Genomic DNA, 27528 nt, shown 5'->3' with positions numbered 1-27528 from the left:
CGAACAAAGTTGCAGACTATCTCTCTAACTGAGTTATTGATCAAGAAGAAAATACAATCTTATCCAATCAAGTGAATGCTTGGCCATAATTTCAAAACTTTCTTCATACAAACATGCCACAATGCAAACTATGAAGTGAGATCCCATCGATTGTATATAAAGAATTTGAGATATGCCAAAAGAAAGTTTCAAGAAACAAAAAGACAAAATGGAGACTGAAACTGATCCCCCTTTTTGTAAGATTAGACACCTTTGAAACACACGTAAATCCTATTTATCTTTAGGAGCAACTAATCGCCCAAATATGAAATTAGCCTTTGTGATGGGATTTTCACTCCCGTTCATGCTGCTGGAGAACCTCACAATCAGTATGGGGTTTTTCTTGATCCCAAAGATCATTCTAGACAAAATTGATAGATTGATAAGATAAAGCATTGGTCCCCTTCCAAAAGATGGGCACAAATGGATCTTCGACGATGTCCTTCCCTGGATTACAGAACTTCAAGAGCCCAGAGCGCCCCTACCAAGGAATGGAACAATTTAAGTTCACAACCATTCTCTTCATAAGAATGTGCTTACTCCTGTACAAATTTTGCAACTCCAAGAGGTCATTGAGGCCACTAAGATCCTGATGTTCACTCTCAACTGTTAAAGCAATCTAACTTATTTTTAGATTTAATATTATGGGAGCTACCCTCTCTGGTAGTAATTTGTCCATATAGGTTAAGTGAACGAGGAGATAGAAATTGGGACCAATGATAGGAATACACAACAAAACTCCAAAAATTAAAAAAGTGTAAACCTGATAGAAGATTTGGGTGCCTCACACTTCACCACACTAATACTCACTTTATTAATTTAAGCATGATTAAATTAAAGTTGTGAAAGAATTTATGCAAGACATAAAAACATATGCAAGTGAAGGTTGCAATAAATAGTTGGGGGCAAGAATGTAAAACTCCTCAAAAAAAAAAATTACATCCATGAATTTTACATTTTTTTTAAAGGCATTGATGATTAACAAACTATTTTCTTAGTATGTTGTAACCATGCAAAGATCTAGTAAGTTTATAGTTATTAGAATCTTATTTCTTAAGGCAAAAGATTTCATGATATGGTCTTCACTTTTCTTGTGGGTTCAATTTTAGGAAAAATTTGAATGTGTGATGAATAATTTTATATTTGGTATAATGTGTTCTATTGAATATTTTGTCATGAAAATATTATAATTATTGTATCGCATTTGTCCACTTATGAAAACATCAATATCACTTAATGAATTCATCTCCAATATACTCAATTGAATTCAATGCTCGTGTTAATCCCCAATGGTATAGTAATACAAGTAAAATATATATAAAAAAATAGCCTAAGAAAAATTTCCAGGATAGTGACCTCAACTAACACAATATTAAGAACCTGGATCCTGAACTTCTATTTTCTCTACGTAATAAGAAAAATTGCTCCTCGTCCACATTATCCCAGCCTCGTGCAACTCATATTATATGTTTTGTGCAAAATAGTATAAGGACGATGTGCAAGGATACAAACTGTTCAAGGATGGGATACAAACTGCCACAAGTAGAGCAGAGGGTATCACCTAAAAAGCTACAGTTGATGACTACTTAACCCGTTGCATCCTTAACTTTATACAAAAGCATCAATAAAAATGAGGTCTAAAGATGCAAATAGATTTCGAGAAATGAAAGAAATCAATGGATTTTAATGCTGTTAGTATGACCTGCATTTTATCTTATACAATGGATGTCAAATTTGCCATTCTGCATTAGAGGATATTCCACATACTGGTTTTGAATCAAGATTAAGAACCAGCATTTTGAAAGTTACCTCACAGAATTAACCAAGCCAGCTTAAAGATATGTAGAATCAAACGACCATCTGGCTATCAAATATTTATATTATCATAACAACAATCCATAAAAATTTGCAAAGTATTACAATACACAGAGACATGACCCCCATTCATCTATATTACAAGTTACAAAAGTCATGAATCATGAAGCATATTTAAATATTTTCTACAAAAAATATGAACCCGCAGTTCGGGCTCCCATCATAGAGTTATTCTCCTCAGTTTCGGTAAAGAATTTCACATCTCTCTCCTGCATTTAAATGGCTCTCAGTTGCCTATTAATAAATCAATGAAAAATTAAGCATACCAAATAAAATAGCTCAACCATACCATGTTTTCATTGAAGCTCAAAATTGAAGCTACATTGCCACAACGGTAGCAATAATTTGGGGCAGACCAAACCTGACAATTTGTGAATGATTAGTGATCCACATTCAAGTAGTAATGAAATTTAGAATAAAAAACATTGATCCAATTCATGCATACAAATAGTATGCAAAATAAATGTAGAGTTAGATTTATTGCATTTTCATTTGCCTACCGTCACTAAACCTTTGTCTTCAAACATGTACTTAAGACCTTCTTGCACCAGTTGATGTGCTCTACAGACAAGCTCCAAGTCATTGATGTGGTTGAACTGTGGATCCAAGAAGGTTTTTAAAAGACTATTTGCCAGTTTAAATGAAACACTAACAAAATTATACCAATATCTTGAGACTTAATCCTACATTCTGTCAGAAAAATAATGATTCTGCTTACCTCAGAAGTTACTCTAGACCCAAAAAGCCATCCAGCACCACGAGGACTAACTGCCCAGGTTTCAATATCTTCTGGGTCACTCCACATCAAATCACAAAAGGGCCCTTCATGTGGTATTTCACAATGTCTGTCAATGACTCTAATCTGCAAATAAGAACACAAATATATCAGATCAAAAATATTGGCCCTTACATTCAAATCTTTCCTTCCAATTCTAAAATCACAAGTGCTTGTCTGAAAAACCTTGCTGCTGACCTGATCAATTGCTCGTAAGTCAGGTGAAAGCCCTCCATGAACACAAAGGACCTAATTTTAATAGCCAATGGAATGGGATTATGTTCAAGAAACAAAACTATTCTGCTTCACATATATACACACAGCCACCTCCAGTCGTCTTGGAAGATCGAACATATACAAAATCTATGCATTCTGACAAACCGTGATAGACTATGTGATATAATAAGATAATGGTAAAACAACCATTAGATTATAAATTTATGTGTTTTCAACACTTGAAACTGACCATTACATTACATGCTTAGCACTTGGATTTCTGGCAAATTTTAGAAAATGATATAGCTTAAAAGCTTTAACTTACCCTTCTATCAATGATTGCTGATAATGTGAGGTAATCAAATACATCAGTACAAAATCGCCATGCATTTGCATTCCCATACTTCCGCTGGCACTCATCATAGAATCCATACACCTGAAGCACAAGAGAGGAATCTATAAGACCTTGGAAGTAAAGACCTCAAACTAGACAACCTTAACAAATACAATTCCACCAGATTATGACTTAATAGATTTTCTTCAACGTGCATTTTTTAACAAACAAAAACATGATATCAAAAGATCCCTAAGCATACTTTGGAGATTTAACTCAAAAAAAAATTTTAAAAATGTCCAATGAGAGAACTGAAGACATATGTCTGAAAGCATTAAAAACATAAAAGGTTGTATCGCTAATTCTGTATTCAACATTTAAAAAGCATTGACACAAAGACCCTACCATATACCTTGGGACTCAATAATTATTAAATGCCTCACTAAAAGAACAAACCAAACCAAAATTCTTCAATTTGCAGCTACTTGAATTAACATCATTTCAAAGGATCTGCTACCATTCAATATGAATAAGCAGCACAATGTGATGATAGAATTATCGAAACAGATAAATATACTAGGTTGCTTACTGAGCTGAAATCTTCTAGTAAATTTCAGATAGCATCACTTCTGAAAAAAGGCCATTCACTCCATTTATACTTTGTTACAAGCAAAGAAAATGGCTGCAGAAAAGAGTAATCACTAATCAGTGAAGACTTTTTTCCAGTATCTTGTAATGTTTTCATTGATTGATATTTGATCTACTTGGTGTCCAATATGCAGTCATGATAATCAAATCATAGGCACAAAGTCAATAAGTGGAGTCAACTGTGTAACTAAGAGTATATAAAAAAATATATGGGGCAAATTTGAGTAGTTGGTCATTACAGTCAAGACGTCAATTACCACCACAAATCAAAATCAATAAATAATAAACAATGCTAAAAACATCACATTATATCGCCAGTTCTTTATTAAAGCAGTTTCAAGGTAGACCCCATAAAGCCCATTCTCCATGTGTTATAAAGTAGTTTTGAGTGAGTAGAGAAGACACCAAAAAAAATTGCACATTTGGAATCACATTTTAACTGATTCTGAGTTAGTAAACAAGTACCCATGTCAGTATACTCCACATTATTTGTTTTTTCTTTTGTATTGATGCAGTTTTCCTCGTGTTTCATTTCATCGCATCCTTTAGTTGTTCTCCTACACACATAGTAGAATCCTAGATTTGTGTATTCTAAAAGTTGTTCTTTGCCATTTGGTCCAAGGAATGCAAAGAACATAAAAAAGATGGAGTTGATATATACTTTAACAGTTTAAGCTGCTTACCAACATTGACATCAATGTTTATCAGCTGAGGTGAAAGATGTGAAATGCCATACCTTGGTAATAAATAGGTAACCACCACCCATAGCTGTTACATTACAAAATCAGTCACATGGGTAGATTTCTCAACATCACTGGTGAAGATTTTCCAAGTAACCACCACGATTGATTTGGATGCCATTAGAATTTAGCTAAGGAGCAAGGTTTGTAAGTATTAAGTGAGACTTTGCAACAGATATAGTGGATTCTGCCATTGTATTTTCATTTGAAATGCCATGCAAAGAAGAAGAAACATCAAGTATTCTAGGAGCAACACAATGTCAAGGGTACAAGAATCAGAAACATGAACCTCCTAAGCTTATGTTCCCTCATCACGACCTCAATCTTGATCTCTCACATGCATGTTTATTTGCCACTAGCTAACTATTGGCTTCCTTCATCCATGATGTTTCCTTGTCACCACCTAAATCTCAAGCTCCCTCATACACTCCATCTTTCCAACATTTCTTCATCTACGTTTGACTCAATATCATCCATGTCATCATCCCTATCCTAGGTAACCACTATCTTTGAACCAAGTTATCCTATAAGTGAAAGAGATAAGATCATAGAAACGAGACTCCGACTTGACGTAGACTCAACAAAGGCTCGGCAAGTGAGAATCCAAGAAATTTAGAGAAATTTTTAGGATTTAAAACTTATTTCATGCACCCTTTATTAAATAAGCATTAAAGACACTATAACATCATCAAATAGAAGCTAATTTTATCACATACACAAGTATACCTCGATCACACAAGTATAAACACAAATTGAAGGAAATAGCACACTTAGATATATAAATATAGTCAAATGTATACAAAACTAGTGGAATATGAAATCCATGACATCAAATGTTCTAAAAAAATATCCAAACAAAAACTAGAAGTCTATGGCTCAGAGGAGCCTACATCCCTCCTATGAAGGCATCTAAGGTAGGTCTTGGATGATGCAGCCGCCATAATATTTTTTTAACTATGAATATGCAGAGATTTGCAACAAATGATATGTATCATGTAGATTTTTATGACCATGATTCATCACTAGCCTATTACTTGCTTAGACTTACAGTTTAATGGGAGTTTGGGGGCAACACCAAAACGAGGTTGAGAGTAGCACCCCTCGCAAGGGTTTGAGGGTGAGAGAGAGAGAGGTAGAGAGATACGCATACTAAATGGCAATCAACTAAACGAGGTAGAGATGGGATGAATAATTTAATACTAAGTTAATGACAATCAATAATAAGGTAGAGATGGGATGAATAATTTAGTAATTATTAATACTAAATTTACTAAGTTAAATTATTAATACTATATTACCAACGAGGGTAGAGATGGGATTAATAATTTATTATTTTAACTTTACAAAAAAAAAATACAAACTAGGAACCTATAATTAAATTCACAATAACTTTCACATTTAAGTTGAAATTAATTTTTTAAAAAAATAATGTTAATATTAATTAAAAATAAAAAAATAAATATAAAAAATTTAACAATTTAAACTTATAAAATAAAACATTTAGTTTTTTAAATCTTTAATCAAATATTAAAAATTATAATGAAGAAAATAAATATAAATCAAAATAATAAATTTGGTCGCGTATGTACTATTATTAAATTCAATCATATTTGCAATAAAATTACCATTATTATTTTAATTCAAACATTTTGAACTATTATGTGTTACGATATAAGTCACAATAAATTTTTTTGATATATGAAAGTGGCTTCAAGGAGTCATATGCATAAAGAGAAAATCCATAACATGCTTAGCATACTTTTGTAATGGCTGCTCTATGGGAAGGCATTTTTAAATATGATTATTTTTTGTATTTCTTGTTAAAGTTGCATCTTCTAAACTTAGTTTTCTTCTCATCATCATCCGGTCTATTATAGTCTTCTTTGTAAGTGCAATTAGAAGCATAATGTCTAATTCTACCACAAGAAAAATATTTCAAAGGCAACCTACCTTTGTATTTTCCAGTACCTCGCTGCATTTCCAAAAATTTTAATAACGAGGGCATTTTTAAATATGATTAATTTTTTTATTTCTTGTTAAAGTTGCGTCTTCTAAACTTATCTTTCTTCTCATCATCATCCAGCCTCTTATAGTCTTCTCTGTAAGTGCAAATAGAAGCATGATGTCCAATTCTACCACAAGAAAAACATTTCAGAGGCAACTTCCCTTTGTATTAACATTATTTTATTTTTAAATTAATTTCAAATTAAATGTGAAAGTTATTGTGAATTTAATTGAAGGTTCCTAGTTTGTATTTTTTTTGTTAAGTTAAAATAATAAATATTAAATATATAATATAAATTTTTGGAGTTAGACTGTTAAATCAATATATAATTATTTATATTTTATTAAAATTTAGATATTTGTAGGATATTAATCATGGCATCATCACTGTTTGATGTCAACAAATCAAAACACTAAAAAGTGGATCAAACCAGATCATAGATCTCCATTGTGGAAATGTCACCATTCTTGACAAAATTCAACAAGGTATCTTGACAAAATTCAACAAGGTGGAGGTTACAAATGGACATTGTCATTAGTGCCTAAAAGATTATGGAGGTTCTTATACTAAAGTTCGTGGGCACCTTTGCCACGTAACAGAAACATGGTGTACTATATGTCCCAGTCCAAATGTTGATGATCATTCAAAGAAAAGGCTGTCACCTGCAAAAATTGCAAAATATCAAAAAAAGCCAGATTTAGCTAATAATTGTGTTCAAGCATCAAATCAAAGGTTGGCTCTAAGTATATATGGAGCTCCATTGCATCCAAAATCAACCTCAAGGACATCTACAAATCACAATAGGAGCAAGTTAAAGCTTCTTGAAAGAACATTTGATTTGTTAAGTCAAGAGGATACAAATCAAAATGTTGCCCATTGCTTGTATCCCTTATGACAGGCAGTTTCCTTACCTGCTGATGGAGCACACGTATTGTCTTGTCTACTTTTGGCTGATTGAATTCCCTTGATGCTGGGAATTTATCTACAGGCTGCCGCTGTGGCCCACATAACCTTCTGGCAAAACAAGTATGCATCATGGCAGCTCTTCTGCTGGGTCCAAGCATGTATTCCTCCTTACTGGGCAACATCAATAAAGCCATAGCAGTCATTGACTGATGCTTTTCCTTGGCCTGGATGGTTACAACCTGCATTTCCTGACTGCACCTCTAGTGGACATTCCTATTTGTGATCAATCCCTATTCTCAGTTGATCTTTTATGTGACAGATGGCATCTTTTACCAAAACTGGAAATCTGTCTGACAACAGTTATCTTGCTAGGTTACCTTATATGTCCTTGTAAAAAATTACAAACAGATCCTTGAAGGAGCAATTCAAGGATGACCCAGTAATAAATATTAGTAAAAATTCAAGAAACTAAAGACAGTCACACTGGTCTTCGTGATACCCTGGGTTGTCGTAAAGCTTCTGCTTTGGGGTGAGCATCTGCAAGTGAAGTTGTAGTCAAAATTCTGAGATTTGAATTTTCTTGAGTACTTTGTTATACAGTAAGTTTGGGTTCAGAATTATTAAATTGCTGTTATTTTGATCTCATAAATTATGAGCTACTGTAATTCATTGCTGCTGTTCATAATTTATGTAAAGCTGCTCAGATCGGTTGCCCAACTTGAGGCCCTCAGCCCTTGTCTGCATTATAAAATTGGCCAATTAATTAAGTGATGTGTTATGGTAATGGGCTATTGAATTGATAACATAGCGAAATAAGATACTTTTTTCATAGGAAGGAACGAGCTATTTGACAATAAGACTTTCCCCCTGGTATAAGTGCTGTGAAATTATCGTATGTACTATGGGCACTCTCTAAATTAAATTGGTTTAGCTATCATGATGACATGAATGATATTCATTAATAAATATATATTTGCATGTTTAATTTTTTTATATACAAGTATCCGTGGTTTAATGTATGATCTATGTATGAGCCACTTACAAATGAGTCAGGTTATTTCAAAGCCTCATGGTCAGGGTGACTGGAGGCATTTAGAATGGCCATGCATTGCTCACAAGATTGTTGCAATCTTGTTGTGACCATTTCACACATCGCCCCATTAAAATGGGGACCCCCTCTTTTCGCTTCGTTTTTTGCTTCTCTCTGCTTGTTCTTCTCTCTGCTTTTAGGGTTTTGAGTGAGTGAGTTATCTGTCTGGGCCAGGGCTAAGCCTTAGGAGTTTCTTTTGGATGTTATTCAAGCTGAGTCCAGTCAAATTTTGAAAATTGTTAAGTATCCTCCCGAAGATTGAGGTGATTGAAATAAGGTAGGTCTTTCAGGAGAGTCAAATAGGTCTCAGGTTAGGTCTAATAAAGGTTTTTTAGGGTAAAATCCAATTTTGACTAAGTGTTAGCATTTTTGAAGGTGAAATTGTGTGTTCTTGCCTTGGTGAGTTTTGACCAAATTTTTGAAGCAAGATGATGCCTAAAACAGACAAATCACTCCTGACCCTCAGAGAGGGCCCAAGGCGAAATTTATCCGGAGTACAATTTCTTGTTTTTGATGAACTTGCTAACTGGTTCCTGACCTTGAAAAGAACCTGACTTTGCCTTGTGAAGCAGTTTGAGACTTAAATTTGAAGCAGTTTGGCCAAAAAGGGTAAAATCTCCTGACCCTCAGTGAAGGCCCAGGGTGAAAATGATGTTTAAGTCATATTTGTCACTGACTTTTCTAATTTGCTTTGTGCAAGGTCTCGTGGAAGGATGATTGAACATGACTTGATGCTTTGGAAGGTTTGGAGACATGAAAGATGGTGAATTTTGCCCAGGAAAGGAAAAATCGCTCCTGACCCTCAGAGAGGGCCTGCAGCGATTTTCTTTGTGTGCACATTTTTGGACCTTTCTTGGACATGAATTTTTATTCATAGCAAAGAACAAGACGATATCTCCCTTGGCAAAGTGATTTTTAGATGAAAAGTGAAACATTTTGGTCCAGGTGGCAAAAATCGCTCCTAACCCTCAGAGAGGGTCCACAGCGAGATTTTCAAATATGCATTATTCTTGCAAGATCAAAGTGATTTTATGATTGGAGGGGATGAAGGAAAGCATGTTCTATCCGTTGAAAATAATTTGGAGGATCAACACAAGGAGAAATCAGCCCAAAATGAAAAAATCGCTCCTGACCCTTAGAGAGGGCCCACAGCGAGAAATCGCTCCGGACCCTCAAAGAGGGCCCACAGCGAGAAACTTAAAATGGGAAATTTTCATCCAAGTTTGAGGAAAGCTAAGGTTAGGCATGGGTTAGAAACGATGTTTGAAAAGCCTTGAAGTGAAAAGAAATCGTTGAGAATCAATATTTTGAAGGCAATTACAAAAATCACTCCGGACCCTCAGAGAGGGCCCATAGCGATTTTCCAGTTTTCTCTCCTTTGTTTGAAGAATTGAGATAAAAACTTGCTTGGACAGGAGGAGGACGTGATGTGTTATGCCTTGGAGGTGATTTGAAGATCAAAAGATGAAGGAATTTGCCTAGAACCAAAAAATCGCTCCTGACCCTCAGTGAAGGCCCACAGCAAGATTTTCAAAAAATGCATGTTTTCTTCAAAATGGTGCTAAGGCAAGGTTTGGACAAGGAGAAAAGACCTCCAAGAGCAGGATGAATATTATTTTGCCTTTAAAACTTGATGAATTTGGTCAAAAAATGAAAAATCGCTCCTGACCCTCAATAAAGGCCCACAGCGAAAAATCGCTCTAGACCCTCAGAGAGGGCCCATAGCGATATTGTTGAAAATCCTCATTTTACCTTGCGACACCAAAGCGAATTTGGTTGGAGTGGATTAAGGAAGGACATTGCCAAATGATGAACAAAGTTTTAATGAAAAATGATGGAGAATCAAGCTCAAAATCAAAAAATCGCTCCTGACCCTCAGAGAGGGCCCACAGCGAGAAACTTCAAAAACACACCTTTTCTCCAAAATTGGATAGGGCTAAGTTTGCAATTCCGTGAAAGGACCTAGTTGAAACATCTTGAAGAAGTTTTGGAGGTTGAAAAGTGCTAAGCTTGAGCAAAAAATCAAAAATCGCTCCTGACCCTCAGTGAAGGTCCAGAGCGAAATTTGCATTTTCACCTATTTTTCCTCATAAAAAATGTCAAATTTGAAGTGCAACACGTTAACGGGATATCAATTTACCCTCCAGGAGATTTTCAAGTTGAAATGTGGAATATTCAAGGCTAAAAATCAAAAGTCGCTCCTGACCCTCAGAGAGGGTCCAGGGCGAAATCCTCATGAAATCTCATTAAGCCTTGTTTTAAAAAATTAATATTCTCCAAATTGCATTAGGCCGCTAAAATTGCTAATTTGAAGGCATGTGGAAAATTAAGATTAAATTGACATTAAATTTTGGCATTTAATTGATTTTAAGCCTAAAAAAAATCGAACTTTTATTGTGAAGGCATTTAAAATAAATTTTTATTAAATTAAAATTAAATATAGAGCGCACAAGGCCTTATTTTCACTTATTTTTCCAAGTCGGGCCCCCTTTTTTGGAAATTTATTTATTTTTAACCTCTTTTTTTGCTAAGTCAGCCTAGAGGGAGCAAAGGGGTGAGCGCTCTATATATTGGAGGTGTTTTTTCACAATTCAAATCATTCAATCATTGCCTTAAGAGCGAATTTAGAGAGCCAATTGGGGGTGCGAAATCTGGTTTGCTTGAAGCGAATTTATTTCAAGCGTTGGAGACTAGAAGGAAGTGGAGTTGATTCTTTTGAAGGCTAAAGGAGGCGCATTTTATCCAAGGGAGAGCTTAGATCTACATTTTGCCTAGCGAAATTCATCTATTTTTGCATCATTTCTTAGAGTTTAATACTCAAGAGGAAGTATGGTGAAATCATCTTAATACCATTTTGAAGATTTGAATTTTGAACATTTTGAAAAATCCAAGTATTGCGTAATTAATTAGGAAATGATAACTTAGGATTTATCATGAAGTTTCCTAATTAAATCTTCCTTTTCACTCTATATTTCTACGCTTCAAGGTATATTATTAATTGTGAAATGTTGTGTAGGTGTCAAGATGGCAACTCCAAAGACAGAAGCATCCACTAGTCATCCAGCCCTCATCAAAGAGGATCAGAAGAACGAAGAATTGGAGACCAGGATCGTGTCCAAATGGAGTAATATCGGAGATACCAACTTGGGAAACTTCAGTGTGAAGAAGTTTCGAGAGGTCCCCTACATTGGCGAGCCATCACCTGTCGCGAAGAGAATAATTGAAAGTGGCATCATCATGGCAGCAGGATTCCCTCCAGCAGTCCAGTGTCATGAGCTGATGATCGAGTGTGCCCGCCATTATGACTCACAATCGAGATCGATCGTGTCCAAGGAAGGAAACACTTTAGCTTACCTTTCAGAGGAGGCTATAAGTGAGGCTCTTCATCTTCCAGAGCATAAAGATATGATTTACAAAAGTTTAGAAGTAGCCAGGTCAATGTATGAAGATGATCCTGACCCCTGTTTGAACCTCATCAACAAGAATTGGTTGCTCAAAAGTCGTCCTCGCCTGAACAAGATTCCCAATACACCGCATAGGATTGATTTCCAAGAGGAGTACAGAGATTTGATAACTTTGCTCAATCGAGTTACAGGGGCTCCTCAAGCCGCCTACTTCGAAAAGTGGATGTTCTTCATCATTCAAGTGATTGTCCAAGGAAAAGGAACGATTCATTGGGCCAGAATGATTAGCAATAGCCTGGATGTGCAGTTGAGAAGACTAAGGCCTACCAAGTCGTTCCACATGAGCTCATACGTCATATATGCCTTGATCAGGAGTTTCGAGTATGCAAGGCTACCTCACAGAGGTGATCGGAAGAGGACCCGGAGAAGTGAGAGTTTGTGACTCTTATGTTCATCTGCATCATCCACCTAGAAGTGACTACAAGTTAGTCAATGATACCTTCACGATGAACATCACTAGGATATTGCAAGGCGGGATTCACAATCGACTATCTCCGGATGCACAAGGGCTTGTGAAGAGGTATGGTGCTTGGTTCATCCAGTTTCAAAAGTTTACATACATCAGAGTTCAGGGATGTCCTTCACCTCCCTACATGTTGCCAAGATATCCGACAGATAGAGTAGTGCTACTTGAGGTAACCAGACAATTGGTAGCTTGTGCGAAGATATCCAGACACAAGCATGGAAATGGAGTTCCCATGCCTATCATATTGGGAAATTCAGTTGAGGTATGTCCTAATATTCAAGCTTCAGAGGATGCAGAGAAGGAATTAGCCTGGTATTCATTCACCTTCTTTGCCCCACGGGAGAATTTTGATCGGTATGGTTATATGGAGGAGACAATTGCTAGGAAGTACGGACATGAGTTTCAGGTGGAAGACTTTTGGATGAATCTCTCAAATGATTTAGAAGTTAAAAGAAAGATGCATTCCAGATTGCCTTTAGATTTCATCAGAAAATGCAAAGTTTACAGAGTAGCCGATCAAGCTCAGGACAATGGCAGACATCTCCAATCATCCTATGACAAAGAAGATAAGAGAGTGAAGATAGATTGGAACGAGCCTGAGATTTTGGATTTGAGAGCTTTGATGGCTCCTGTTTTGTCATGTACTCGCAGATGGGTGGATGTACAACATCAGAAGTTAAGAGAGCAGAACATACCAATGACTTTTACTTTGGAAGAAAGACCAGAAGAAGGAAGAGCAAGCGTAAGTGAAGATACCTCTCATCCTAGAGGCGCAAAGAGAAAAGAAAGCCCTGAGAAAAGAGAATCTTCTAAGAAGAAGCAAGAGGCCAATCGAGATCGCCCATCAGGCACATCTTCTCGACATGGAAAGAAGGCAAGTCAAGGTGAAGGTCAAGAGAAGATAGTACCTAAGATTGATGAATCTATGGAATCCATGGTACAGAATGATAAGCTAGAGAAGGGACAAACACCTCAACATTCATCAAGTCAACCTCTACAAATTGATGAGCTACAGGAGGATCAGGGAAATGATGATGAAGCGACATCTCCTCTCCGAGAAGATGAACCCTTGCTTAAAGAAATACAAGTTAGAGAGACAAGATCCGCCATCCCAGATTGGTTGAAGGAGAGACTGATAAGGGTGATTGTGATTGAAGAAGAAGAGGATGTAATTGACTTAGAGAGCCTTATAGGAAATTCTCAAGAAGTAACGGAAAAGAAGAAGGCCACCAAGATGTCCAAAGTGATAAGGGATGAGACGGGATTCAGGAAATTGCAGATAGCTACACCAGTAGTGGACAAGTATGAAAATGAAATTCTTGCAGATGAGTATGATCTGGAAACATTTGAGCTTGGTCCACTCACTTCTGAACAGGCGATGGATGAGGCAACCGATTCATTTGAAGCACTTAAGGGCAAACTTAAAGAAGAAATGGAAAAGAATAGGAAGCTTGAGAGAGAGAGAGGTGCTTGGAGAGGCTATTTTAGTCATCTCAATCAGCCCTTGAGACGTCAGGATCCAGCAATATCTCCTGTGCAAGCACTTCCTCTCGAATCGGTTGGCGAAGCAGAAAGAGTCAAGAGCTTGGTTCAGCTTATGAGCTCTTGGATTGACAAATCCCACACGGTAGTTGTTGAATTTGCAACAAGAATGATGAAGACAATCCATCGAGCTATTCAGGTCCTTGAGATCATCCACAATCTAATGATAACTGTAGCCGCTTTTGCTCACACTAGAGATGTTATCATTCCCGTTTTGCAAGTAATCAGGCAAACACCAAGGAAGATCCTAGCACAGGAAAAGATAATGGATGGAGGAACTCATAACCTACTTCAGTGGTCAACTCTACTCCAGATGAAAGAGGTTCTTTTCGAAGACATCAACACCAAATGCAGTCAAGTTGAAGGTGTCATCCATCCGATTCAGGATAAAGTGTTTGAAGTATTGTGTACCATCCTTGGCCAACGAATCGAGATTGAAACAGATGTGGACATCCAAGAGTTGGAAGATAGAATCAAGGTCATCTTTTGCAAAGATGAGAATGTCATCACAAATGAACAACGGGCTCTAATGTTCATTGAGAAGATCAAAGAACTCGAACCTGGATGGGAAGCGGCTCTTCTCACTGCCTTTGATCAGGTTATTTACTTGGAGGAACGAATGAAGAATCTTCCTGAGATTCCCATTGCTAAGGTTGAAGGAATTGTGTCTAGATTCGTTGCATATGCTAAGAAAGAGCATTGGAAAGGGAACAGGGTTCTAGAAGAAAGGTTGTTATAGGATGATGTGGCATCTTAATTATCATTGGTCTATGTTTCCTCGACTTTTGTGCCAATTAAATATTTGGCTATGCATTTAATAATGTTCATCTAAAAGGGGAACTTTTTGTAACAAACCCTAATTAGGGTTTAGGTGTCAGAATCTCAGCCATTGATCTTCTTTCAATCTGGGTCGTTCATTGTAATTGAGGATGCTATATATACCCTCACTCATTTTCATTTTGTCATTAGAAGATGAGATCAGATTAGATTTTAGAGAAAGAGATTAGAGAGCTTAGAGAGAAAGTTATTTTGTAGCAAGATTGAGTAGTGAAGAGAGAATTTCGAACAATTGTTGTCTATTTTGGCTAGGAGATCAATAAAATATTTAAGTTATGGTGTTTTATTGCAATTCTTGTGGCTATCTTCATGGTTGTTTACTTTCTTGAATCATTCTCAGTCGAAGTAGTATTTAAGTTTGAAGGACTAAGTGTTGTGCTTGATCTTTGGTGAGATTCACATTCCAAACCACTAGCTTCTTACTGATTGTAAGGACGCCTTGTGTGGTCAACTGGAGATATTTAGATTGCTTGAACCTTCAATCATTGTTGAACTATTGATATGTATCTTTATGGTAGTATCCATAATTCTGGATGATTTGAAAATCACTAATCACCTTAGAAGATCGCATCAATTCCAGTAGAGTTGTAATTCCTTGGCAATACTGAAATTGGTAGAATCTTATCAAGTCTAGCCTACATTGAGTCATTCTTAGGATTAAATAAGAATTCATCTCTTGCAAACCCTATCTTTTGATCTTTTTTGAGAATTTGTTAGTATTAGAAAAAATCTTGTTCCTGCAGTCGAGTTAGAGCAACACAGACTAGCTTTCAAACTGCGTAAGACCCCTTGAAGAAACAGCATTCACAACGACCACTGGTGCTTATCCACACATAGAGATCCTACAGCGAAGAACCTTGAAGTCACCCTGATTGATCCTTTTCGCGATATCTTCAGCATTCAGAGGCTTTACTCAAGAGAGGATAAGGTACCCTTGGGTATTTTATTCTGTGTTTGATAGTGTACAAAATACACATCAACAAATCTGTAACCAGATATGTGGCTTATATCAATTTTTAGTAATGACCTTTTATATAAAACCATTAGAGGTTTCTGATAGTAAGAATTCTCTTCCTTAAGTTGTAGGTTATACACCTTGCAAATCTTAACATACACATATCCTAGTTAGTAATGTCACTTGAAAATACTGGAATGAGGGAGCAAATACTATTGCAAGAAGCCAGAACATTCAAGAAACTAGTAATTCCAAACTTTGCTGATTTAGAAAAGCAGAATATGCATCATCTGGCTCACATTAGAAAAGCTCAAATTTATGTCCATCTAGATATCTTTTTGAACCACATACACAACTACAAAACTGCACCTCGAAATTTCCACGCAGGAACTTAAAGATCTCATAATTTAAAATATATATTAGTTTCAAACAAATACAAATGTATACTATTTAAGTTAATCTTATTGATAGAATCTAAATTGAAGATGCATATTTCATTTTGCAGTAGGTCTCTGGATTTTACATCTAGCAACTCCTAGCTTCATTTGAATAACAAATCATTAACAAAAGGCATACCTGAGTTATCTGCCTACTTTCATGGTTCCCTCGCAAAAGAGTTATATGGGCTGGGTATCTGTCAACAAAAAACAAAGTCATGAGCATTCAAAACCTTGCATAAAAGATCTAATTGAAATACAACTAACATAGATATCATCTATCTAAATGACACCGAGAGATATCAGTCTCAAGATGCCTACCTATTCTCAGTAACAATTTCAACATAGGTGCCTTGAGACTGATATCTATCAACGTCTTTTAGATATATTAACATAACTACAATGGAGTGTTAAGTGTAATGGTGTGAATCTATCAAATAAAAAATAGAAAAAAGTTGGTATATATTTGAAAAAAATAACTTTTAAGTGAATAAAATCATTTTTATATTACGTATGACACTTTTCAAAATAAAATGAAACATAAGTATACCAAAATATTAAAATAATGAATGGTGATTCTTTCATAAGTAAAATAAAAAATTTACATATAATTAAAATTTATCTTTAAATAAATGTAAAACAAACAATAAAATAAAACTGGGACTGGATATCCCCACATAATGTTGCAGACCAATTCAATTTGCAAAAAGCCAATACCAACACTCTGAAGCAAAGGGACAACGAATAAAAAAGGTGATCAGTCAATTCCAAAGAACATCCACACAACAAAAAATGGGGAAGGTAGATGGAGGAGATGAAGAATCGCAGGAGGGAAACCAGGAAGGACCGGCTGCAGCAGGACTTTCAGGGGGTAATGGTGAATTTATCATTGATTTGTCTATGGAAATCTCGGTAGAGAAAGCTTTGTGGGAGGATTTTGCAGTTATTGCAAGGATAATTGGCCCTAAAATGTCCCGAATGGAAATCAACAACTGGGTTTTCAAAAATTGGGGTGAGGACAATGTGGTTAAATATATTCCAAAAGGTTTTTTTGTGGTTGTATTTGCTCAGGAATCTGTAAGATGTCGGATTTCAAGTCAAGAAAATTGGTTTGTTAATTGCAATCCAATCTATTTACAGCCCTGGTCCCCGAATTTCGACCCTACTTCCTTAGCGGTATATGACAGTCCGGTTTGGATTCGGCTGTATAAGCTTCCGATTGAATATTGGGATGATGTGGTGCTAGAAAAAATTGGAAGATCCTTGGGCACTCTATTAGAAGTAGATGAGCAGAATATTGAAAACAGCATTTACAAATTCGCCAGATTGCGAATCACTGCGGTTCAAAGAATACCAACACAGATAATTCTTTCGACCACAACAGGAGAATGGAGGCAGCAAGTAGAAATTGAAAAGGTCATCTCTCCATGCTCTAGGTGTGGCAGTCGCCTTCATTCGGTGGTGAATTGAAGGATGTTTGTCAGAAGAGGAAGAGGTGGCCCACCCAAAAAAGTGAAGAAAGTTTGGAATAAGATGGAAACTCAACCTTTACAAGCGGTTATACTCAAAGATTACTCGAACAAGGGAGATAGTGTGTCAAAACTGAATAATGAAGCTTTCAATGTCTTTCCGGTGGATCTTTCTCCAAAGAACCAAGTTTTGGAGGCTGACAATTCAAAAGATGGACAAATGGAGGCGGAGCCTGGCCTTAATGGGTGCATCGAGTTCTACCGGATTAGATAATACTTCCTTGCATATGCCTCTCTTTAAGGGTTCGTCAGATACTGAGATTGAGTATGATATGGGATCGGAAGAAGAATTCAAGTCAGTAGATGAATTAGACAATGTGGATCAAAGATGTATCAGCCAATCTGCGAATGCTCTGTTAGGGAAAGCCAAAGGAGCACGTGGAAGGAGGACCAATAGGCAAGTGAGAGAGGCCAGAGCCAAAGAGAAAGGGATAGTGAGTGTCATTGAGTTTATGAAAAATGCCAAGGGAGGATCTGTCTCCCTTGGTGAGTCATGAAAATAACTACTTGGAATGTCAGGGGCCTCTCGGCCTCTGACAAAAGACGCTTGGTCAAACGAGCGTTAAGCAGGAGCACAAGTGAAATCATAGTGATGCAGGAAACTAAACTTAACATAGACAACGCTGAAGGCTTTTTAAAATATTGTAGAGATTGGGAAGGTGTTTTTCAAGAGGCCAATGGTACTGCAGGTGGGCTAGGTATCTTGTGCAAGCCAGATAGTGTGAAAGTAAATCTCTCTGAGAAAGCAGAGAATTGGATGATATGTAATATATATAGCATGAGGGATAATTTAGAGTTTCCATTAATTAATGTATATGGGCCATCAAATACTGCAAAGAAGACAAAGTTATGGAATATTCTTACAAACAAGATTAAGGATTTAGTGAGAGACAAGGTTGTTGTGGCAGGGGATTTTAATGCCTTATTGGATTTGGATGAGAAAAAGGGGGGCCTGAGGATGACTAATAAGGTGATGGATGATTTCAAAGACTTTGTTGCGCGAAATCATTTAGTGGATGTCATACCCAAAAATGGCCGATACACATGGACCAATAGAAGAGTAAACTTTGCAAATATTTCTGAAAGATTGGATGGGCACTTTATTGGAGAATATTGGATGGAGTCTTCCTTCCAAGCGGAGGGCTTGCATTCTCCCTATTTCACTATCCGATCATTTCCCTGTGGAATTAAAATTGAGTGAAGGTAAACCTAAGAGGATGAGTAGCTTCAAATTCCTAAGTATGTGGTGGAGAGATGGGGAGTTTCTGCCCAATCTTGAATGGTGGTGGAAAGAAAGTAATATTTTCAGGGGTACCCCTAGCTTTTGCTTTGTAAAATGAATGAAGTTTTTGAAGGAAAAAATCAAAAGGTGGAATAGAGAGTGCTTCAAAAACATTTTTGAAGAAAAAAGCCGAATTGAAGAACTTTTGCAAATAAATTCGGACACCATTTTAAGGGGTATGACCAATGACACATTCCGAAGAGAAAAAGCGCTAAAGGAGGAGTTGGCAGAGGTTTTACTAAGAGAAGAAATATTTTGGAGAGACAAATCTAGAGAACTCTGGATCAAAGAAGGAGATGCAAATACAAAATTCTTTCATGCGTCGGTCAAGACAAAGCGTGGCAAAAACAGAATTGATACTGTCATGGATCAAAATGGCACATTTCATTCTTCCTTTGAGGCTATAGAAGAGTTAGCAGTTAATAATTTCAAAATATTGTTGGGCAATGACAATGGAGGGAAAAATATTCAGTCGGCTCAGATGGTGGATGTCATTCAGCAAGAAATCTCTGATGAGGATAACAAACATCTGCTCAGTCCTTTTACTAAAGATGAGGTGAGGAAAGCAGTGTTCGACATGCATCCAAACAAAGCCCCTGGTCCGGATGGAATTACTATGGAGTGTTTCCAAAAATGTTGGGGATTTATGGGCGACGACATCTTCAAAGTGGTGGAGGATTTTAGAAAACGGGGGAGATTTGTAAAAGAAATCAGTCATACTAACATTGCCCTCATTCCAAAGAAACAGGACTGTATCTCAATGACAGATTACAGACCCATATCCTCATGCAATTCTATATATAAAATCATTTCCAAGTCGATGGTGAATAGGCTCAAACCAATTCTGATGAAGATCATCTTGCCGGAGCAGCATGGCTTTACCCCGGGGCGAGAGATTACGGACGGTATCATCATGGCAGCGGAGACCATTCATACAATGCATAATTCAAAAGCTAAAGGTATGATCATTAAGCTAGATGTGAGCAAAGCATATGATCGGGTATCTTGGAATTTTCTTTTTGAGGTTCTCAATAAATTTGGTTTTAAGCAAAGGTGGTTGGATTGTATAAAACATTGTGTTTCATCTGTCAATTACTCTGTGATTGTCAACGGCACTGTTAGCGGTTTTTTCGAGGCTACTAACGGGTTAAGACAAGGAGATTCCTTGTCACCATTTTTGTTTGTGTTAATGGTAGAAGTACTTGGAAGGAGTATCAAATATAGAGTTGGTCAGGGGGCTTGGAAAGGTATTTCTATCAATAGGAATATGGAACCTGTGTCTCATTCGCAGTTTGCGGATGACAATATTATTTGGAGAAGCTTCAGAAAGAGAAGCTCCAATTATTAAAAAGGTGCTAGATGATTATGAGGAATGCTCTGGTCAGAGTATGAATAAACAAAAATCGATGATATAATTCTTAAATTCAAATAAAAGGACACAATTGAAGATCATGAGCATCTTGGACTATGGTCAAGGTTGTTTTCCAATAAAATATTTAGGGGTGCCATTGTTTGCTGGGAGAGTTGACACTAAAATTTGGGAAGAGGTGATAAACAAGTGCCAAACAAAATCGACCTCTTGGAAAAATAAATGGTTGACTCAAGCCGGGAGATTACAAATGATTAGGTCAGTACTCTCGATTGTCCCAACCTATTTCATGTCTTGTTACAGACTGTCTAGCAGGGCGGCTACTGCTCTAGATGGGATGCTGAAAAAATTCATTAGGGAAGGTCATAAAGAGGAGAAAAAAATTCCCTTAATCCATTGGGACACGACATGTTTGTTAAAGGAAGATGGTGGGGCGGGATTGAGAAAAATGAGCCTTCAGAATTTGGCACTTGGTGCTAAATTGGCTTGGAAAATGTATAAATATCCCCACAAGGGATGGTGTAGACTGATGGCAAATAAGTATCTGGATACGAATGAGCCAGAAAGAATATTTACTATGGCAAACACCACAAGAGGTTCATCAATTTGGAGTTTATTTGGGAGAGTAGGAAAATAATTACAGAACACCTTACATGGAAGATTGGTGATGGGAAAAAGGCTAAGTTTTGGAGAGATTCTTGGTGTGGGGAGGAGACATTGGCAGAAGTGATGGAAGATCAAGACTGGATCAATCAGGTGGAGGCAAAAGTAGGTATGTTTGTGGCAGACTATTTCGAGCTATTTGACTCCCAGAAAGAGCCGATTATTTGGAAAATGGTTGGATTATGGAACATGGGTAACTGTTTAAAACTGGCAGAGATTTTAAAAGGCAGGAAGGTTTACATCTCGAATGAGGACACACTAATATGGAATGCGGCAAAATCAGGTAACTACAAGGTAAGTTTGGGCTATGAATTGCAAAGAAGGAGACAAAAAGACAGTAATTAGCCAGCGACCCTTTGTTGGGATAAAAGGGTACTCCCAAAAGCTGGTGCATTCTTATGGATTGTGCTTCATGGAAGGATACTGACAAGTGACACACTATAAACAATTGGTATTTCTGGGCCTAGCAGATGTTATCTATGCAAGGAAGAGGAAGAAACAGTTGATCACCTCTTATACGGGTGCAAATTTTCAACTCAATGTTGGGATTGGCTTTTAAGAATGTTGCAGAATCACACGGTCCGTAGTTGTACTTTCAAAGATTTCATATTTGCTTGGCCTTTTACAGAAGTAAATAAGCTTGGGTACAAGGAGACTGACAGTCCGATTGTCCCAAGCATTATTTACATAAGTAAATAAGCTTGGGTACAAGGAGACTGACAGTCTGATTGTCCCAAGCATTATTGATTTGGGTGCAGTTGACGCACAGGCGATGGAGAGGTCTATTTATGGACTGTCGTTCGGCCTAGTTTTAGCAGAAAAGAAAATGGCAGAGCATTTGGGCATTGTCTGTAAGTGCAGCCAGGTGGTTGGCTTGGAGGAATCGCCCGAGGAGCAGGTGGAAAGACATTTCAAAAAAGCAAATGAACAGGAGAAAGAGACTGTGGTTGATATTTTGGGACCTGATTACTGGTCTGGGGGACATGTCCACGACGGAAGGCTGATGGAAGACTTGTTCCGACCGATTATTCAAGTGTTGGGACATGCTCTGTCGGCAAATGGCATTCTGCGTAGGACGATGGAGGAAGGGATTTACCTGGAGGTGATGAGAGCTTTGGATGGGATAGTCTCCATTCCAGCAGATGGGTGCATGTTGGGTTACTTCAGTTTGTAGTCAATGGGGAAAAAGAAGAAGATGCAAAAGGCTTGGTCCATTTTCAAGGTTGGCATAATGAAGGAAAACAGTATGGAAAGGTTTGCAGCTTTCCTTCAGGAAAATAATGACCTCTTTCCAGAAGGAGTAGGAAATAGGCTGATGGTAATAGGTAATGGGATCAAGTATCTTTATAACTGATCCCATATGGATGTTTGTATTTGAAGTGGCATCTCCTTCACCCTTTGTAAAGTTTTTTCTTTTGGAAATAGAATGGGTATTGCCCCCTAGGCAGAACTTGCTTAAAAAAACAAAAAAAAACAATAAAATTAAATTAAAATAAAATAATTTTAAAGTAAAAAAATAACTATTTAATAAATAAAAATAAAAAATTAAGTAACCTTTAAATTTTGTTTTTACACTCCAAATAGTTTGTAATTTGTGAATTCCGCTGCGTAATTCTTAAATTTTGCTCTACTTGTTTAATTTTCTTTTTTATTTTTTTAATTGGGAAAATGATTTATGATATTATTTTCATTGGTCGGCTATTTAATTGTTTTATTAACATTATTTTTTAACGTGCTCAGGCCGTTCGTCCCGAGCTGCCACTGTAGTTATGCCTCTCTGTGTAATGAGAGGCAAGAAGACAATACAAGATCTTTCACACATTGACTGTGATGAACTGATTGTGCACATCCCTTCAACAGTCAGTATTTAAATTTTGGAAACACAACTAGGCCTCACACAAAGGGGGATCCCATTCAATCATGAACAAACTAAAAAGCAGAAAACTTTGTTCTACTTTACTTGTTGGCAGCTCCATGTCGTTGTCTCAAAAAGTAATATCAAAGACTTCAGTATATGAAAACTTATACAATGTCCAATTGCTGGAGAATAAATGTAAATAGAAAGGACAATTACAGAGGTTGTCAAAGTTCAAACATTGGATATGATATGATATTACTGTCAAATGTCTATTTTTAAATATAACTTGCTCCAAGCAAAACACATGTGCTAAATTTAGTTTTTCTTATTTTAAAAGAATACTTTCATGCATCTCTAGTGAGAAAAAAACACAGCACGTTTTTAAAATTATGATTTGACACTTAGAATATACCTTGCTTTCAATAATAAAAGAATTGTGAATACTTCAAGGCTGTTGTATCCTCTATCAACAAAATCTCCCTGCAAAGATTCCACACAAGCTAATCTTGTAGACTGGATAAAATGACAAACCAAAAACGATATAGAACAATTCTGTCAACTATTACACTATTTAGGTAGTTCACAGATACATCAAAACTGAAAAAATCACTCACCATAAAAATATAATTTGTCTCTGGCACATGACCTCCTGTATGGAAAAGTTTCATCAGATCATGGAATTGACCATGTATATCTCCACAAACAGTCACTGGACTATTGACAGGTTGTACATTTGATTCCTCCACCAATATTTCTTTGACCTGTACCATGAAAACAATCTATGATTTAAAAAAGAAAAAAAATCCAACACTCGCCAGATTTAATTCTGTTTGGTCTTAGATGTAGACTAGAAAAGGAAGTCAACCTTTTCGAGAGTCCCCATGCAAATTATTTGAAAGGTACTGCAAATGTGTGGGTTCCCTATCTGTTGGAGTTTCTCAGGTACCAACAAAATCAGCTGAGACAATCCATATTTTTCAATGCATCTAATAAGTGATGGTCGTGGCCATAAGGCTTGAATGTCCAAGAGGTTTGGTGTCTGTGCTTGTCTATGAGTGCAACGGCCCCTTCTTACCCCCTTTCTATGGGAGTTTCCTTCAAATGTTTATAGTTGAAAATCCACTGGCAACATGTCTTTCATGAATGCAATGATTAGTATTGCTTGTCATTGCTTATAATGGGAAAGCATGGCCCCCCTCCCATTCCTACAAAAGGCTTCAGAGATAAAGAATGCAAACTGTAACAGTATTTAAGATATTCCTGCTGCCCCGGACAAGGCTTTTCCTGCTGCCCCGGACAAGGCTTCCAGCCTATTTCTGGGCAGCATTCCCTTTTATATAGATGTCCCTCCTTCAGTTGTTATTCTCTTGGATGAATGTCATTATAAGTATCTTCAGTAGGAGGATCTTTCTTTCATAGGGAAGTATGCAAGAAAACCTATGGATGAAGCTAAACATTTTAGGTGGAAAAGTAAACAATGACCAAATATTGCTTTACCCTCAATATCCTTTCTGGAGCATGGTATCTTTCTTTTGTCCTTCAAATCTGCAACAGAACATGATTTGTCTGGGATAATGGCCCATGGTTTAGTGGCAAATCAGGTTTGTGGCTTTGTCCTGGGGAAACATTTTTTATCTTGGTTGAGTTACTTTCTCAGAGAATCTGATTTGAATTCATTCTACAATCTCTCACTTGTTTGTAGAAAAGCCAAAGTGATCCAGCTTCTCTCCGAAAGGATAGGAGAGCTTGTAAGATTGGACTTGGACCAGAATAATTTGTCAAACAAGTCTGCAAGAGCCTGTGTATATGTTGATGTGTCCAAGCCAATCCTTCATGCTCTCAACATCCAATTCTCTTTAGCGTCCTGGATCCAATGCATGGACTATGAAGGTATGTCACTATGATGTTTCAAATGCAACAGAGCAGAGCAAAAAGCTACCAATTTGCTGCTTCTGCAAAAGCTCCCTCACAATTTGGCATGGTTTTGAAAAAATGGGTACAAAAATAAAAGGAGCCCTGAATGTGAATTTTTGTGTGGAGAAACTCCAGTTGTTTTCTAGCTCGCAGGATAGAGCTTGAAGAAGTTCCAAGCATGGATAGGCTAGTTGATAGCACAAATGAGGAGCCTGGAACATTATTCCATCAAAGGAGGTGGTTGCTGAAACAGGTGTTAGCATGGTAGATTGTGAGGTGACAGTATGTAAGAAGAAAGTGAGCTCAGTTGAGAAAGGTGCACAGGGGCAGGCTGATAGTAAAACGGATTGCAAGAGCAGGTGTTTGGAAGTTTGCTCCAAGATCTCTCATCAAATCAAGTATTTTCAGACTACCATGGAGGTATTCATTCAATGCAAAATGTAAAACCTTGTAGCAGCATTAAAAAATGAAAGAGAACAAAAAGGAAGCATGAACGTCAGATAGCCTACTTTCCCTTAGACCAAGGGGGATTTTTATGGAAGTTTAGCTCTGTTCTTTAAATTTTGGCTTTGGAAATTTTTTATTTGCAGTGTTATGTATTAGTTTTGGTGGTTGTTCATATGTTCTTGTTTGTATTGGGTAATCTAGGTTTGTTCTTCGTTTTACAATTTACAAGTATCTTTGTATGTCCATTTCTGAGTGCGGTTGAGAGCCCCAATACAACCCTCTATAATTTATATTAAAAAATTGGTTGTGGTCTCCAGCATAGTTTCCTGGTGTAATGATTTCTTACAGATCAACCCAAATGAGATGATTTCAACAATTGGCTGTTTCGTAACTATCTTATCGGTATGAAGGGAAAACAAATGGTCTAGATAGTCCTACACTGCTAAAATTTTCACATTCTAACAACACATCCTGGTCTGAAATATTTTAGCTAGCAATCAAAATTGTTTAGTTTACTACCCAATGTTCTTGACGAGTGATAAGACGGCACCAAATCTATCTAAAATGCATTGATTGCAGTCATTTCGCAATCCAAAAAGTATCTTCACAGCCTAAATCGGACTCAATGAGTGCTAAGAAAGATAAGAATTCATGAATCCAGTACAAACAACTAAACAAAGAAAAATAAGAGTGAAACTCTCTGCATTCAAAATTCACTGCAATCATACAAAGAAAGAAAACACACTAAGCCAAGCCCTCGTGTTAATTAATGTCCTGCCCTAGTTAACTAACACCGTCGGTAACTCAAGGAAAAGAAAATCATTAAAGCTAAAATACGACAGCAAAATTTATTTGACAAAGGGAAACTTCGCAAGCTTACTTATAAAGTAATAGGGTTTATTTTCGAGTCTCAAAAAAATATAGCATTTTGATAATTATACTAAATAAGAAAGAAAAATGAATAATTATAACACTCACGTATTCGCAGAGAAGCTTGAGGTCATCCTCTGTGAGATGATCCCCGCCTTTTACCCTCTCGATCCATAAATCCAACTCCATTATTATGGATTTCCAGATCTACCGGCCCCAAGGGAAAACAGATGAAAAAGAAAAGTAACTGCAACTTTTTCACCAACCAGGATTCGAATCCTGGCTCTTCGATTACTTGCGAACAGTCTGAGAAGCGTTCAAAATGCTCTTCCCCCGTCTGAAGGAGCAAAAGCGATGAGAAAATTGGCTAGCTAGGGCCTATCTGGCCTCTTTACTCTTTACTTCATGTAGGATATTAATATATATTAAAATTGCTCTCGGTAATTTGAATCTTATTTGTATTTCTTGTTTTTAGTTTTTTCTTTACTCCTATACAAGTCTTTTCTAAGACTAGATGAAGTTAAATGATTAAGTCTATATTGTAGGTATTTAGATGCTAGTGAGATCAATTTTTTTACAATATTAAAAAAATGTCTAATTCATGATAGAGATTAAAAGAATTATTATCAAATAAATTTTAATTATATAATTTAATAAATAGATGATTGTGATATGAATTTTTTTTATGTTGTAAAAAATCTAATGTATGATATACAAAATCACTTATCTTATATCTATTATATTTTTAAAAATATTTTTGTATTTTTGTTTAAATATTTATTAATGATAAGGAAGTAATAACATCTTGAGCTTACATTTATTTATTTCTATTTAATTTAAACAAGTGGTCGCACTTTGTTGTGTCAAACTTGTGTGAATACTATCATTGTTGTCATTGATGTCAAATTCGATTATCTAGTTTGGACCGATGGTTGACCCCTGTTATGTTCTGGTAATTAAGGTATATGCATCGGTAAATGAAATGTATGAAGGAAGCATATAGGAGATCTTGCAAAGACCAACTTTGTTATCATGTTTTTGGTTAAGGCTTTATTGGATAATGTGTTGTTTCAAGCAACATATTGCTTATGTTTGGCTGGCATATTATCCCAGTGTATAAGCTTTCTAGTATATATAAAGAAGAGTAGTAGAGTGTGAGATGGTATGATGAGAAGTAGCAGATAAGGGTGCAGTGTGTGTAGTGCGATTTGTGGACAACGAAGCAGTTGAAGTAGAGTCAGAGTGCAGACAGCATTGCAGTAATCCT

At 36.6% G+C, this 27528-nt stretch overlaps 1 protein-coding gene across 1 annotated transcript; it reads right to left on the bottom strand.

The window, feature by feature from the left end:
* Positions 1–1884: 1884 nt before the first annotated feature.
* Positions 1885–26667, bottom strand: LOC131059759 (phytochrome-associated serine/threonine-protein phosphatase). The gene is made up of 10 exons (XM_057992799.2): positions 26370–26667; positions 23645–23791; positions 23443–23510; positions 16469–16526; positions 3231–3341; positions 2888–2938; positions 2633–2776; positions 2415–2510; positions 2204–2275; positions 1885–2123 (listed from the first exon to the last, which is right to left on the bottom strand). The coding sequence occupies exons 1-10, from the start codon at positions 26448–26450 to the stop codon at positions 2040–2042; spliced, it is 912 nt and encodes a 303-aa protein (XP_057848782.1). The 5' UTR covers positions 26451–26667; the 3' UTR covers positions 1885–2039.
* Positions 26668–27528: the final 861 nt, after the last annotated feature.

Source organism: Cryptomeria japonica, chromosome 3 (genome assembly GCF_030272615.1).
Source record: "Cryptomeria japonica chromosome 3, Sugi_1.0, whole genome shotgun sequence".
NCBI lineage: Eukaryota > Viridiplantae > Streptophyta > Pinopsida > Cupressales > Cupressaceae > Cryptomeria > Cryptomeria japonica.
Note: the sequence above shows the minus strand (reverse complement) of the source record. Positions and strands in the feature narration are given on the sequence as shown.

Bases quoted from the DNA above. Each gene is read 5' to 3' on its own strand.
- LOC131059759 (XM_057992799.2), bottom strand. From the start codon at position 26,450: ATGGAGTTGGATTTATGGATCGAGAGGGTAAAAGGCGGGGATCATCTC. The intron at 23,511-23,644 runs GTGAGTGATTTT...GAATCTTTGCAG, and splicing joins AGACAAATTATATTTTTATG to GGAGATTTTGTTGATAGAGG. The intron at 3,342-16,468 runs GTATGCCTTTTG...CTTGTGCTTCAG, and splicing joins AAAGTAGGCAGATAACTCAG to GTGTATGGATTCTATGATGA.